The sequence below is a fragment of the Podarcis cretensis genome, assembly GCF_951804945.1.
Source record: "Podarcis cretensis genome assembly, chromosome: 11".
In the NCBI taxonomy this organism is placed as follows: Eukaryota; Metazoa; Chordata; class Lepidosauria; order Squamata; family Lacertidae; genus Podarcis; species Podarcis cretensis.
The window spans coordinates 7,065,330-7,081,978 of NC_137180.1; the positions used below are offsets into that span (position 1 = coordinate 7,065,330).

General features: G+C 43.0%; 1 protein-coding gene across 1 annotated transcript; it reads right to left on the reverse strand.

Annotated features, from left to right (window-relative positions):
* Nucleotides 1–1,616: 1,616 nt before the first annotated feature.
* QNG1 (Q-nucleotide N-glycosylase 1) lies at nt 1,617–14,162 on the reverse strand. Its single transcript, XM_079996147.1, has 5 exons — nt 14,043–14,162; nt 11,419–11,770; nt 9,096–9,355; nt 3,859–4,054; nt 1,617–2,321 (listed from the first exon to the last, which is right to left on the reverse strand). The coding sequence occupies exons 2-5, from the start codon at nt 11,753–11,755 to the stop codon at nt 2,089–2,091; spliced, it is 1,026 nt and encodes a 341-aa protein (XP_079852273.1). The 5' UTR covers nt 11,756–11,770; nt 14,043–14,162; the 3' UTR covers nt 1,617–2,088.
* Nucleotides 14,163–16,649: the final 2,487 nt, after the last annotated feature.

A 16,649-nucleotide genomic window follows, 5' to 3' on the forward strand; every position in this document is an offset into this window, starting at 1 on the left:
ACCTCAGGGATGGGCCGGCCCTGGCAGGACTTAACTGGAGCCATTGCTCAATGTTCATGGACTACTAGGCCTCAATCGCCCCCATTCCAGCTTTGGCAGGCTGCCTTCCTCACCCACCAAGAGGAAACAGTGTTGTGTGAAGCTGCCATGACTTTCACAACTCTGCCAGCTGCGTGTTTAGCCAGTGTGTGAAGTGGCCGCACTCCTGTACAACCAGACTATGGGTTTACTGGTTCCAGGGGTGGGGGGCTTGCCCAGGGTCCCCCCACTTTATGTGGAGATGCTCCAGGTAAAGGTAAAGGACCTCTGGACTGTTAAGTCCAGTCAAAGGCAACTATGGGGTTGCAGCGTTCATCTTGCTTTCAGGCCAAGGGAGCCGGCGTTTGTCCACAGACAGCTTTCCGAGTCATGGGGCCAGCAGGACTAAACTACTTTGGGTGCAACGAGACACCGTGATGGAAACAAGAGCACACGGAAATGCCGTTTACCTTCCCGCTGCAGCAGTACCTATTTATCTACTTGCACTGGCATGCTTTCAAACTGCTAGGTTGGCAGGAGCTGGGATAGAACAATGGGAGCTCACTCCGTTGCGGGGATTCAAACTGCCAAGCTTCTGATCGGCAAGTCCTAGGCTCTGTGGTTTAGACCACAGATGCTCCACGTAGGCATATGGCTGCTCTGATTCACATGTGCCACGGCAGCAGGTGTTAGAATTCCTGCTCCATGATTGCAGTCATGGGATTTTTGTCTATCAGATGACGGTGTATGTTTTGACTCCACAAAGTGGGAAGTAACGGAGACAGGATGTTTGTGTTACTGTGTTCCCTGAAGTGGGACTCTTGCCCTTTGCTTTCTGTCTTTGCTGTCTGATGCTAGAGAGAGAGGGAGCCATGTTGCAGTGTTCCATGTGTGTTTATATGTAAATAAAGTAGATTAGCCAAAATGCTGAGTTGCTGAGGTCTGTTACGCAAGCTGCAAAGACTCTGCGGATCGCTAAGTGTTCCGGTGTCTGTTGGCATCAGTTGCTGACGTTTGGGCTGAAGAAAGCTTTTGAAGCTCCCGAACAATCGACCAGGAGGGAGAGAACATGCCTGTTGGGCATGTGTCTCTACCAGGGTCCTACTCGAGTGTAGGACAAGCTCCTGACAGCAGGGACTTCTTCAGGTCTCAGAAGGTATCCCTCCGAAGCCCCTTACATACAGCAACGTACAATTGTCTTCATTTTGTGTGCCTAGATTTGCATCCTTGTAAGGGTGAGTCGAGAGGCTATAAATCATGGGGTAGAACACATGCTTTGCATGCAGAAGGTATCAACTCCTATATTTTTAGGTATCATGCCAAAACCTTTTCATTAGCTTTGTCTTTAAAAGTCAAAAGTGCTGTTGACTGCTCCTTTTGGTTGTTGGTCTCATCCTTTATGTAGTTTTATTATGTATATTTGTATTTTTTTAATAAACAAAATTATAAAGCATCCTGGAATCCACTGGGATAATGGGCAAAAACAAACATACTTTACATAAAAATAAAACTTGGTGGCTTTAGTTCAGCAGATATGTGGTACAAGAAGGTATATAAGGCATATGTATATATGCATATATGCACAAGCACACAGGTGATTAATTTGAAGAAGCATTTACTACGATGCCGTATTCAGCTTACTGGTATATTATGAGATATAATCCAGAATTATGTTTTATATTATTTCACACCATTTTCTTCATTGAACTGAATACAAAAATATTGCTGAAACAGAAATAGAAACTTTATCAATTACAGACTCAGGCGCTCTTGAAACAAAGCAATCAAAGCAGCAAAGGAATGGTGTAAACATTACGAGAAAACACCTTTCCTGTGATACAGACAGTGTGCATAATAGCTTTTAAAAGAGTAGATTCTGAAAAATACATGATAAGTGCTCTCAATTTACTCTTTGCAAGTTTTTATACAAAACTGTTATTGGGTAACAAATTGGAATTAAATGAGTCATGACTAAATTAAGTCTTACTGATTTCAATGGCACCACTACTTGGCATAACTCAGCATCTAGATTTTGATACTATACTTTATCCTCAATTATTAAAACAGTATTCAGTAGTATATGCAACGTGTACGATGGAAAGGAACTCCCTTCATATCTTCCCGGTGGTCCCGTGCATAATCCCATAGATAATAATCAAGGAGAACGGCATTGATCTTCTCATCCATGTTCTGGCCTTTCTTTTTGTAAAGCTCCAGCAAATGACTGCAAATGAGATCACAACACCAAATAGAGCAACCTCGGATTTCCACTTCCTGATAGTCTCCAGATGGAAACATGTGTCCTACAGGAGAGTAATATAAATTAGTAAAACAGAAGAGGTAGGACACTCAGAATATTAAACCTATCTGCGGTACACAACACTTTTTTATATATAAAAAAGATGGCATTTCTAATGCTTTCAACTTTAATCAGGATAATTCAGGTTATGTACTGTATTTTTCGCTCTATAAGACACACCAGACCACAAGACGCACCTAGTTTTTGGAGGAGGAAAACAAGAAAAAAAAAATTCTGAATCTCAGAAGCCAGAACAGCAAGAGGGATCGCTGTGCAGTGAAAGCAGCAATCCCTCTTGCTGTTCTGGCTTCTGTGATAGCTGCGCAGCCTGCATTCACTCCATAAGACGCACACACATTTCCCCTTACTTTTTAAAAGGGAAAAAGTGAGTCTTATAGAGCAAAAAATACGGTATATTCAGTGGTTTAACCTGCAAACCTGACAGGAGCTGTGTACACAATACGGTTTGCTCTGGCTCTCGTGCAGTCCCACTGCTGGTACATGTGTGGTGGTGGTGTGTGTGTGTGTGTGTGTGTGTGTGTGCGCGTGTGTGCGCATGCCTGGGTAAAACAGATAATGCACATGAGAAGGTGCCTCCTTGCTAGTGTGTACAGCAACATGGCAATGTAACTTGAAATGCAGAAGGGGAAACAACCTTTCTTCATTTTAAACCACTAATGTGTACATAGCCTAAGATAGGTGGTGATACATTTAGCAAAAGAGGTTAACAATGTGGTCCATGTCCAAGAGCCAATCTGGTCTTCTCCTTATAAATAGCACCAATCTTAATTGCAACGTAGTAAATGAAGTTGGTCCTGTTAGCTAGGGATGATGGGAGTTGTAGTCCCAAAACATCTGGAGGGCCGAGTTTGCCTATGCCAGATTTACACCTAACTAGTAAATTAGCCTTACATTTTTTAAAAAAATCCAATCACTTCTGATTCCAGTAAGGAAAATAAAATATTAAAGGCCTGTAACAGGTAATTTTCTTACAGAAATACACTGTCATGGGTTTGTAAACTGACACACTTTCTTCCTCTCTACTATTTCATTATTGAAGAAAAATGAAAAAAAACACACAGCTGTGACTGAGTAAACCACAAGTGCACATGGTATGAGTAAGAAACAGAACTGCAAAGATATGTGACCCTTTACAAGGCAAATCTCTTTACGCTCATGTTTTGCAAGAAATACGTGAAAAATATGAAAACTTTCACTCCTTTGCCACTGTATAAGAAAATAATTCTATAAATGAAATCCTTAGACTATATGAGATTTTGCAGAAATAATCAGCCTTATATTTTTGTCTGTATTTTTCTTCAATAACAGAGTAGCAGGAAAGAAGATGGTACTTTAATTACAGATTCAATTTAGTAACTTAATTTCCATGGGCTGAAAAAACTTGTCTGTAATAGGACTTAGCCTATATTTTGAGCACCACTACAAAGATTTGTGTCCCCCATCCACGTACAGTCAACAAAAAGCTATTTCTAAAAATTCTCAAATATTACATTTTTTGATAATCCTGAATGGTTTCATACCTTCCTTGAGTTTTTTCATTAGTTCATCAGAATATTTCATTGCTCCCAGATGAACAAGCACCTGTGGTATTCTATAATCAGCAAATATAGTCACACTGGAAATATCACTGAAGGAACCGTCTCCTTTTCCTTCCAGGACACTCCAAGTGTCAGCCACAAGAATCTGCGCTCGTTTGTAGAAAGCCACCTTTCTACCCTGATAGGCAAAGGAAAAATATACACCATTATGATACTTCGAGGTTCCGAAGGATTACAAACTTGATCTTGGGGACATTTGGACTTGATAGGAGTATGTTGGGGTACCCTAGAGGTTTTAAGTATGGAGGGCTGGCTGGGAAGAATATGGACCCTGTTGGGCCAAAGCCTTTTCGAAATCTGGGGTTTAACATTAAGGACTATCAAAAAGGCCGGCAGAGAGGGGCTGAAAGAGATTTAAAAGCCTCGGATGTGAGATTTCCAGGCTAGACAAGATATTGAACTCATGAACATTTTTTGGGGACTGAAACCAGGAAAGGGGTGGGTGGGGTCTGGGAATCCAAAGGGTATATAACTATACCTTGCTTTATTTTTACTATGTTCTGTTATTTGCTTGGAATTGGGGAAAGCCATGAAAGGGATATTTTGGTTGACTTTAGGAAAAGTGTAATGAGCAATGTTGTTTAAGTATTTGATGTCTAATTTTGAATATAAGGATTTGTTGAATTAAAAATTTAAATTGGAATACAAGAAGGGGAGGTGAGAGGAGGTCTGAGAAACAAGCTAATGGAAATAAGTACTGGAAATTGTATCTGTTTTAATTTTGTGTTTTTTGTATTTTTGCTGTTTTTTCTTTCTTTTTGTTTTTTAAACTAATTTTTGGAAAATTCAATAAATATACTTATATAAAAAAAAAGATACTTCAAGGTTCTTTTCGACAAGTTACAGTGTAGGTGCATGTTGAGACCTCTCTCTGAAAACAGCCTGGAAACTTCAGTGTCTCCCAAAGAGGGGACGATTCACTTGCACAGCACTCGGTCATGTACACTGGCTTCTAATCTGGTTCTGGAGTGCAATATAAATGTTACAGAATCCTAAGAGTTGGGAGGGACCAAGAGGGGGTTCTAGTCCAGCCCCCCCGCCATGCAGGAATCTTTTGCCCAGTTCAATAATAAAGAAATCCTCTTCAACAGTAGGAACTGCTGCTGCAATGCCCTTCCAAAGTTCTAGGTGCAGGTGAGGATCATAGACTTTATGCACACTTTATACCAGGCATGGCCAAACTTGGCCCGCCAGCTGTTTTGGGACTACAACTCCCATCATCCATAGCTAACGGGACCAGTGGTCAGGGATGATGGGAATTGTAGTCCCAAAATAGCTGGAGAGACAAGTTTGGCCATGTCTGCTTTATACATTGATAAACCTATTTACTTCAGTTATTTCAGGGATTTTGCATTTTTGGCAAAGGGTTGTGCTGATATGCTAATGTTTGCATTTGTGCTCTACACTGGATTATTTTTGTAAATATCCAAACATCAGTATATTTCTGGATTCTATATATATTTCTATACATATATTGGATTTCATTTGAAGCAACATGTTTCTGGAAAATTTCAAAGGTCAGATTATCTATTCAGATCTGCACACACATTCTGATCTGAAACGATCCTTTCATTACCTCAAAACTCCAGTGCCATATCAAAATATTACACCTGCTAAATTATTCCCTGACCTGTGTGTTCTCCTTAAGGCATGAGACAAGATAACAGGCCTTTCGTGTACAAAAACAGGAGGCAGATGATGCTTCTTCATTGCAGAATTCTAGGTGTAACCTGATACAGTGGTACCTCGGGTTACATATGCTTCAGGTTACATAAGGTTCAGGTTACACACTCCGCTAACCCAGAAATAGTGCTTCAGGTTAAGAACTTTGTTTCAGGATAAGAACAGAAATCGCAAGGCAGCAGGAGGCCCCATTAGCTAAAGTGGTGCTTCAGGTTAAGAACAGTTTCAGGTTAAGTACAGACCTCCGGAACGAATTAAGTACTTAACCTGAGGTACCACTGTACTTGCAAACATACAGTAGAGACTAATCGGTCTGCAATCACTATATTCAGAATGAGTATAAATGCAGACTTCAAGGCTTTAACATCCAGCCTATTTTTTTAATGGATTTTTCCTTCATTCACTCAACTCCAGCTTTGTGTAATATCTACCTCGGTGAAGAGTTATAAGTAACATAAAAGCTCAAGCACCATTTTTGCAACATTTTGAGTGCTCCTACTAAAATGCATTGCCCAACTGTGGATTTCAATGATTATGTATGTTTTTATTGCTTTTTGTTAGTGTGCTATAAAATTTACAAAAGTTCCCATCTTTAAAAAACTATAATGAGCAGTGTAATAAGAAACAACTCCAAAACACTTGTGCCCTGATGCAGCTCTAATCAAGAATAAAAGCAGAATTTTTGTTACAGTATTATTTAACTTCCATAATTTATGTTTCACTTTTTAAATTTTAATTTTTTAAAATTGTTAAATTATTTTAAATTTTTAAATAAATTAAATTTTGCAAAATAGCATAGGGCAAACTAACCAAGCCATCAAATGTGTACATCTCACCAAAAGTAATGCAGTGCATATGGTCAAAATGCATGATTGATTTATACCTGACATTCCAATTTAGCAAATAACACTTCTGTATGTAGATTTCACTGGGGCTTCTGCACTGGGGCTAACAACTTCAAAACTATTACTGGTTTAGTTATAGATGTGGTTAAGATATATTCGGCACAACTGTTAACATTAGTACGTCACCATACTATGTCACCAGCATGAAATGATTCATTACATTGCTAACTGTAAACGTTTTCATATCTATAATTAACAATATAAAAGTAATAGTTATCTATTGACTAGGATGCTTTGAGAAGCAAGTTCATTGAAGTAATATGCAAATCAAAATTATACACAACCCAAATTACATATTGGAACTAATACTTAATTTTATTTTTTCATAGATCCCTCAGGTGAATAATAGTTTTCAGCTGCTGTCACAGGCTGAGATCTCATATAGCACCTTGTAAAATGAGCAGAAAATCTATGGCTATGTCTCAAAACAGATACATAGAAATCCCATGGAAATCAACAGAACTCGCTTCAATATGATTATGTTTAGGATTAGGATGCAATTCTAATAAATTTACCATGTTCTAGTATGCATTTTTACTAAAGTGGTGAAACCTAATTCATTTTCACCACTTAAATCTCGTCTCACACCCCTTCTTGGTACTGCAAATCTCTGCAATATTTCAATCTGTTGCCAGGGCAACTGTGTTGACAATGCGAACAGATACTAGCATCCGTCTTGTTAGAAGAGTGGTGAAAATTTGGTCTTCCTTCAGAACATGTAACCTGGTAGGATAAAATAGCCAAGGACTCTCTCTTAGAAAGTTACAGTCCAATTGTATAAAGATGAGAGGACTTATTTCTATTACAGAGGTTGTTGTTGACTACTGTTGCTTTTAGAGAACACTGGATTTTTAAAAACCCTTAAGGGGCCTTAAATTCTGCATTTTAAAAAGATCTAAAACTTTACAAACGAAAAGTTCAGACAGTTCAATTGTAACAAACTACTATGCAAATAAGTAACAACTGCATACATTTGGCAGAACGAGGATTTTGAACTGACATTTCAAGTCTCAAGTTAAGTAATACATGAATGACAAATGATATTGTAGCTGAATACGCAGCAGCCACAGTCAAGTGTTCAAATCCATGGACACTGAAAACAAATTACTACAATTTAAAATATTATGTTATTTAGCCAAGATCTTCCAAGTCACATGGTAACCAGAATATACTATACAATAGAATATACTATATCTATCTATCTATCTGTAAATATAATAGATGATAGATAGATAGATAGGTAGGTAGGTAGATAGTTGTAAATGTATAGGTAACTGGCTCTATTCAAAGATCACACCCTGGTTAATGGTGCTTATGTCTATAATCCACACACATGTGAGAAAGTACTTACTTTTGAGTAGACATGCATAGGATTGCATTGTAATTATGTTTAAGGGTGAACTAACAAACCAGAGTTTGTGATCCACTAGCAAATCAGAAAGCATGGTTTAAAGTGAGTTTTCAAAACACCATGGCTCAGTTCGCATGTTAACACTAAAGCAAGCTGCAGCTTAAAGCAAACACACATGCAGAGGGGCTCTCAGAGAAGATATTGTTAGTTCTTTGCTTCTACTGTTGCTGAGCTTCTGTGAGCTATGCCATGGTGTGGCTTATGGTGTCATCTGAACCAAGACTTGTCGTTTGACTTCTCCAAACAAACCATGATCTGTAAACTGAGAACAACATAGCTGACAGCTTATGGTTTCTCTGGAGCAAGAAAAACTGTAAGGCAAGGTTCAGACAACAGACTTTGCTCATAGCAATGCAAGAAAAGCAAAATAACCAGAGGAAGAACAATGCGGCCCCAATCTCCTCTCTCATGCTAAGAGATAGTTTGCCCCTATTTGCATGTGACCATAAACTGCTTTATGACAATAAACCAGATATGGCTAAGGCTCCTAGATACAAGACTGCTGAGCAGACAGAAAAGCAAAGCAAACAAGCAGTTCTAAACCACGGTTTCCTGACTATCTGAAAGCCCAAGCCATTGTTTGGGTTCTAAACTACATTTGGAACATGCCATTGCCTGGTGTGATGTCTGAGGAGAGCCACTGTATTGTGAAGCCAATGAAACACCAATCCATAATATTTAACAGTGTTTGCATTTTATTTCCCCAGAGAAGAATGGTGTCTTATTTGCAATGGGAAGTTATGAATATTTAGAAGAGAAAATTTTCCACACTGAAAATTAGAGTAGATCCATAATATATTCCCATAAATGGGTGATGACTGCCTCCCTGGCAAGAGACAGGTAAGCGTAATTCTCACAATATTTAGGGGTGTCCTGTCCTGAAGTGGCTTCCCTTCAGTTGGTGGGATGTTTTAATCCTGTCTTTTAATAAATCTGAATGCATAGCTGTCAACGTTTCCCTTTTCTTGCGAGGAATCCTATTCGGAATAATGGAATTTCCCTTAAAAAAGGGAAAAGTTGACAGCTATGCTGAATGTGTTTTTAGCTTTTACTCTGTTTTAGTTTTGAGCTGGTTGGTTTTCAATGTAGGTTTTACTTTTGTAAACCCCTTTGAATTACATTTTATAAAAAAGCAACTATAATAAAAATAAAAATAATACCTGAAATAAAGCTTCATCTCTAAAAGATGGGAAATTTTCTACTATTAGCTGTAGTAATGTCTGAGCACTTTTCCCACTTTTCTTAACGCACGAGAGGAAAGAGCCTCCAAATTTCTCCAGGAGAACTGTCCCGGTCTCATTCAACACCCGATGTCTCTCCTCGATTAAAGGCATGGGAACCTCTGTGTCCGAGCGAAAGACATGTTTCACTTGCTCCAGGGTCATAGTGGCATAATATGAAGCGCTGGTAATGGGTATTCCTTCAGAAAGCAAAAACAACAAGGAACAGTAACAACCATACAATAATAGATGAGGCTCTATTTATTTATATCCCAGCTACAGAATTGCAAAGTTTACTGTTGCGCGCATTATTAAAGCAACTAAACTGTTTACTTCTAAATTGCCCGGCATCCTGCTCCTGCCAAACAGATGCCCACAGAAAGCCTGAAAACAGAACCTGAGTTAACTTATTATTTAATTTTTTAAAAAAACTTTCTTTCCCCCCTTCAAATTGTGTTCATTATTGGATGTATTTATTGGATGCATTATTGGCACCTAACTTTAATCACAATAAATACATAAAAACAATATAAAGCAGAACTTAACTCGCCTATGCACATCTACCGAGGAGGGCGATACATGAGTGGAAGGAGGCTCTAGCATACCCATCCCACTAAAATATTAATTAACCCAACACTTAGGCCGTCTATGCAGCCCCAAGTACTGGATTTGAAATGCCACCTCGTAGAAGGGAGGTGGAATCCCCACTCACAAAAAGTCCCCACGGGCTAACAATATTATTTCATTATTTCCAAATGAATCCTCAACCCTACTAAAAGAAATATTGCTTATATTTTGTTTAGATTCGTCCTTGATTACAGGAGCAACTGGTTTTCTGGTGATCTAGTAACCAGGAGCTGCTTTTTCTGTGATCTAGAAAATGAGGCTGTTACCTCTCTCCCACCCAACTAAGCCCTTGCACTCTCTGCTAAGTAGGCTTCCCAGAGGCAATCGCCTCTCTCTTATCAATACTTTGTTCATACCTGTCAGAGCTGCCTCCAGGTCCCAGCTCACAGAGGACCAACGCTAGGCTGTAGTTATGTACAAAAGTCTTTATTGAGGTTCAGTTTCCATTTTAAAGCCGCAGCGCGCAGCTCTACGTCTCGACCTTAGACCGGCGAAGTCCCGTCTGAGTCTCCGCCCCTTCCACACCAGTTTAAGACTCTCGCCTTGCTCCACCTCTTCCTAAGTTCCTTTCTCCTCTGGGCCCTCCTGCCCGCTAGGGTTTCCTCCTTCCTGGACTCCTCTGACACTGACCCTGATGATTCTTCCCCCTCCTTCCGGCGGGCTTTAGGACCTGGTTCCCTATCCGGGCTACCTTCGGTGCCGCTCGCCTGTACATTTGAACTTGGCGCGCGCGCCCAGCCTGCAACTTTCCTTTTGACCGTTCCCTCGCTCTCTGATGGAGGCGTGGCCACCCCTGACTCCTCTTCTCTCGCTGGTGGTGAATATGTGGGCTCTGATACCTGGGACTCCTCCCCCCCCCCCACTACGCTCTGGTGGGGAAGCTGGTCCTGATTTCCAACTGCTGCTCTGGGAGTCCCCACTGGCCCCTTGTTTCTGGGGTGTCCCCCTTGGGTCCCCCCTTGCCCTGCCCATCGGCGCCCCCTTCTGTGAATCTTCCGATTCGCTGGAGAGGCTCACGGAATCTATTGGGCTGCTGTCATCCTCTCCTACGCTGCCCTCGGATTGCTCCCCCTCGCTCTCCATCTCCTCTCCTCCCTGCGCTCCCGCTGAGTCCCTGACAATACCACAAACTATCATTTCTCTTTGCTCTCTCACCTCACCCATTTCTGTCATTCACCAGAGTTCTCCTGTGTTGGATTGTAGGATTCAGGGCAAGGAATTTAAGATAGGGAATTTAAGAATGATCGCTGCTGCCCAGTCTCAGCAGCTCCCTAACGTACCAACCTGCCTCCAAGCTCCTCAAGGTACGTAAAGACCACACAGGCAGCAGAGTGTTCAGGTTTATCCCAAAGGTGCAGAGACCAGGGGAGGTACGGTAAATCCTGTGACTTATTGTTAATTCTGGTCCTTTGGTACTGGAGTTCTGAAGCATGGCAAGTTAGGTATCAAGTGCCCTGCTTATTTAAAATAATGATGATACTCACACCTGTGACTCTGGGATCCAAACCTAAAGTTGTAGCTGTATGAGTAACACAAAGATTTCAAAACTGGCTTGAATGGATCTTTGCATTTCCCCCCAAATCAAGGTTATTTGCCCACAAATTCTCTTCTTTAATTTTGAAAATTAAGAACTAACCCTCATCAAGTGCTCTGTTGATGGCAGCGCAAAGAGACCAGTAACCACTGTATGTTTTGCCTTTATACTTCACCAGACATTTGTGATCTTCACGCTCAGACCAAAAGGAAAAATTGAGGGTATCGGCAAGGAACACCCAGTTCACTGCATCTTCATTTGCCGCTTGAGGGTTCAGCTCATGAGAAGACTTCCAGCCGGCCACACTGAACTCTTTCTCCAAGACCTTGTCAAATAACATCTCTGCAACTTTCCGTACACCATCGTCTTCAATGTACACATCTTTACTGTGTTCTGCTATGAATTTGGCAGATTCTTTAGGGTTCAAGAATGGCTCCATGGTCTTCTTACGTTTCTAAGTAAAGATAATATTGCCTGTTAATCTGATCTGGGTGAAATCCAATTATCATGCAAGCAGAAACACTAATTCTGCTTTCCCCAAGCACCCCCCAGTCCTTATTCTCCTCCCACCATGGCCCCCTCAACCTTCTGTAGCAGATTTTCAGGCTCACCAAGGGCCATAGCTGTCAACATTTCCCTTTTTTAAAGGGAAATTCCCTTATTCTGAATAGGATTCCTCGCAAGAAAAGGGAAAAGTTGACAGCTATGCCAAGGGCCGCTGGTGGCAGGGAGAGGAAAAGGACACTCTGTGTGGAAGTCTGTACCACCCTGCACATGGACAGCATTAGTGTCACCCACTGGTCAGTTTTCCATTCAGTAGGCTGTGCATATGGGCGCTTTTTGCTCTGGTATCTGTATGTTGAGCGTAATTGTTTTGGAACATCATAAGTGGAACACAGCACTCCAACCTGAGCTGATTTTGTGGACAGCAGGTGCAGGGGAAATGAACATACTTGAAGAACAACAAGGGAATGATTTCTGATACTGTATGTTGTCAGTAAAAAAAGCAGCGCATGCATTCGTTGTTCCATGATTAGGAATGTGTGACTAAAAGACACAAAGCTTTCCAGCACACTTTGCACCACTGAGTGGAATATGCATGAATCAGCTCTCATTTATCTAATAAATGAGCTTCTGATTGGATCCAAGAGTCTCAGAGGTCAAGCAAATAACCAGCCAAGCCTCTCCAAGGAAATAGCCTATTGCAGGCTCAGCTTGCTGGACTATCTAGTTATCAGCTCAGAGCACAGGAACCAAAGCAGGGCCTGTGATTTAGAAGGAGGCAGAGGAAAAAGCTCCACAAAAACAGGAAGCAGGTCCCTTCACTGGCCCACAGCACCTGCAACTCCGCAAAGAAATCCAGGGTCCCCCACAGAGATGCAGCCAGATGCCTGAGGAGGTGTTACTTCTTCCACAATTGTTGCATTTATTGCCAATAGCCCCATCTTGCTCCTTCTGGGATCAATCTCTTCCGGGTATAACCTGCCTCAACAAAAACTGAATGAACATTGCCTACAACAGCTTGTTTCTCCTTGCCCTTAGGGAAGCTTTGAACTTGAGGGAGCTTATGTACGACAAAGGGACGCGGGTGGCGCTGTGGGTTAAACCACAGAGCCTCGGACTCGCCGATCAGAAGGTTGGTGGTTTGAATCCCCGCGACGGGGTGAGCTCCCGTTGCTCGGTCCCTGCTCCTGCCAACCTAGCAGTTCGAAAGCACGTCAAAATGCAAGTAGATAAATAGGTACCGCTCCAGCGGGAAGGTAAACAGCGTTTCCGTGCGCTGCTCTGGTTTCGCCAGAAGCGGCTTAGTCATGCTGGCCACGCGACCCGGAAGCTGTACGCCGGCTCCCTCGGCCAATAAAGCGAGATGAGCGCCGCAACCCCAGAGTCGGTCACGACTGGACCTAATGGTCAGGGGTCCCTATACCTTTAAATATATCTATATAGCTCCACCTATATATAACTGGACCTCTGCCATAAAACCATAGGTAAAATCTGTGCATTTCTGGATTTCAAAAGAGAACAAGGGCACGACTGGACCTAATGGTCAGGGGTCCCTTTACCTTTTATGTACGACAGTTTCTCTTGTACAATATAGTACTCTTGTGGCCCATTTAATAATCTGGGAGGAGAGGAAGAGACAGCACTTCTAGCTACCCTGGCCAACTTATCCCCATAGAGTCCAGCATTACCGACACTGGCCGGCAGGGGCTCTCCAGGGTTGCCAGCAAGGCCCCCCGCCACCGCCTACTTCAGATTAATGGTTTCACTCATAACTAGGCTTTCCAGGTGACTTTTCACTTCTCATTTTATCCTTTTTTCTTTTTTTATTAAGCGTTGATCTAACATCCTGCCGTCTTGCGCAAAGCGGCCTCCAGATGCGGAATGCTAGCGGATCTGCCGATTTCCGGGGATTCTTACAAAGCTAGGCATTTCAGATGATACCAAAAAAGGCGTCGTTCCCCGCCAACCCGCTCCTCCCTCCCTCCCTCCCCCTTCCCCAATCGGATCCCAGTGGAGGGTCTCCGCGCGAGTCGGGGGGGGGGCAGAAGGGAATCGGGTCCCCTTCTCCCACGCACGCGGCCGCGCCAGCAGCGCTGCTCTCCCGCAGGCCTGCGGAAAAGAGGTGCAGGCGCGGGATTTGTGACTTTTTGCAGAGTTACAGCGCCGCTTTTCTCTCCGGAACCAAAGATCGCCACGCTTCCGCGCGCTCAAAGCCCTCTTACCTCCGCAAGCGAGCAGGTGTCACCACGTTCAGAAGATACCTGGACTCGGGTTGCAGGAAAGGCAACCAGATTCCTCCCCCCGCTTCCGCGCGCGCAAATGCCTCCCTTTCCCACCTTCGTCCCAGCCCTCCCACTTTCACGCTCCAATCAGAATTAGTCGTATTTGCAGACGGGCGGGCCGGACTCGGAAAGCGAAAGTAGCTGCGTGCAGCCTCGCAGGCCTCGTGGCCATCCGGGGCCGGATCTGCGTATAAGCTGAGCAAGCTATAGTTTAGGGCCCCACTGTCTTGGCCCCCACCCCCCCAAAAAAAAAACTAAAGGAAAAAAAAACCCTGTATGTACATAAAAAACGAATAAAATAAAACCTACATACAGCAACACTGTTTTGTGTTGTGTAGGCTCCTGTGATGTAAGTAATGGGCCCCCCCTGCTAGGCGGCTCCCTAAAATAACACTGGTTTTAGATACCTATTAAGTCCATAAATTACCATATAGCACATAAAAAAACCCAATCCTTCCAGTAGCACCTTAAAGGTAAAGGTAAAGGGACCCAGTGGCATAGCGTGGGTTGTCAGCACCCGGGGCAAGTAATTTGCACCCCCTAACTCTGGATTTGCGCCCCCTAACCCTATCCCTAACCCCCAGATGTTGCGCCCAGTGCGGCCGGCACCCCCTGCACCCCCCACGCTACGCCACTGAAGGGACCCCTGACCATTAGGTCCAGTCGTGGGCCACTGGGGTTGCGGCGCTCATCTCGCTGTATTGGTCGAGGGAGCCGGCGTACAGCTTCCGGGTCATGTGGCCAGCATAACTAAGCCGCTTCTGGCGAACCAGAGCAGCGCACGGAAATGCCATTTACCTTCCCGCCAGAGTGGTACCTATTTATCTGCTTGCACTTCGACGTGCTTTCGAACTGCTAGGTTGGCAGGAGCAGGGACCGAGCAACGGGAGCTCACCCCGTCATTGTGGGGATTCAAACTGCCAACCTTCTGATTGGCAAGTCCTAGGCTCTGTGGTTAAACCCACAGCAATTAAAAAAAAATTCCTTCCAGTAGCACCTTAGAGACCAACTAAGTTTGTTATTGGTATGAGCTTTCATGTCCATGCACTTCAGATACAATCTATCTACAATCTATTTAGTATCTGAAGAAGTTTGCATGCACACAAAAGCTCATACCAATAACAAACTTAGTTGGTCTCTAAGGTGCTACTGGAAGGAATTATTTTTTTTGTTTCGACTACGGCAGACTAACACAGCTAACTAGACATATAGCATATATTCAACACAAAAAAGTAGCAATTTATTCTTGACAAAGGACAGCTGGACATTTAAAGGGCCCTTTTACCTTCAGTGGGACGCGAGTGGCGCTGTGGTCTAAACCATTGAGCATCTGGGGCTTGCCGATCAGCTCGGTGGTTTTAATCCCCACGATGGGGTGAGCTCCTGTTGTCCGGTCCCAGTTCCTGCCAACCTAGCAGTACGAAAGCACACCCAAAAAGTGCAAGTAGATAGATAGGTACCACTCCGACGGGAAGGTAAACGGCGTTTCTGTGCGCTGCTCTGGTTCGTCAGAAGCGGCTTAGTCACACTGGCCACATGACCCGGAAGCTGTATGCCAGCTCCCTTGGCCAGTAAAGTGAGATGAACGCCACAACCCGAGTCGGCCACAACTGGACCTAATGGTCAGGGGTCCCTTTACCTTTTTATTGCCTTCAGGAGCTTAGGGCCTCATCAAACCTAAATCTGCCCTGCACCCATCAAAGGGGTTTGGGGCTTCCAGTCCCTGCAAATCACTTGCTCAGCTTGACTTTCTCAAAGGTTGCTGGAATTTATTTAAAAATCAGCTTAAATAGCCTGTGCCCAACTATGCACATTACTTGGTGGCGCTTTTAAGAACCCAACCCCAATCCCTTGCACTGCCAAGTGCAGTGGGCTGTATTACTCAAACTGCTAATTCCTAGGCCAATACCCCCCGTCCTTCCTGCAATCGGAAAAGGGCTTTGGAAGGGATGATCCCCTTTGTTTTACTGTTCCAAAGGGAACTTGCTGCATTCGAGCAAAAGCTGAAGCACTGTCAGTTCTTAGCATGGGGGAAGCCCTAGTGAAAGTGGAAACGATTGAACAAGTACAGACTTATCATCGAACCTATGTCTACGTGATAGTGGTGGGATGTCAAATTTAATATACCGGTATGCATTTAATAAATGAAAAATGACGATGTCTAAACAGCCTGCAAGAAAACAGGCTCTAGCTTATTCAGTACAGTGACTTTGCAAGTCTGTTTCACACTATAGGCTTCACTTGTAAACTCAAGATTCTTGCCTCCTTTCGTGAGAAAAGTATCACTCCTCTGCAAACCTTTCAAAAGCCTGGTTGTAGGAGCAAGGAAGAACTCAATTCTTCGTAGAAAGGGATCCCAACCTGATAAATGATTTTTTTTTTTTTTTTAGAAGTACTGTAGTTGCATTTAATGAAATGTTAACCTTGCCATCAAACTGGGTCCTTAATATGATGGTTGCAAAATTCCTACATTTTCGTTTCCTTTACAATTTATTTCCTTAGAGCAAGTCAGCAGACTTCAGTCTCGTAGGATCTAGGTTGGTTTTC

Bases quoted from the DNA above. Each gene is read 5' to 3' on its own strand.
- QNG1 (XM_079996147.1), bottom strand. From the start codon at position 11,755: ATGGAGCCATTCTTGAACCCTAAAGAATCTGCCAAATTCATAGCAGAA. The intron at 4,055-9,095 runs GTATTATTTTTA...TTTGCCTATCAG, and splicing joins GAGATGAAGCTTTATTTCAG to GGTAGAAAGGTGGCTTTCTA. The intron at 2,322-3,858 runs GTATGAAACCAT...ACTCTCCTGTAG, and splicing joins AATGAAAAAACTCAAGGAAG to GACACATGTTTCCATCTGGA.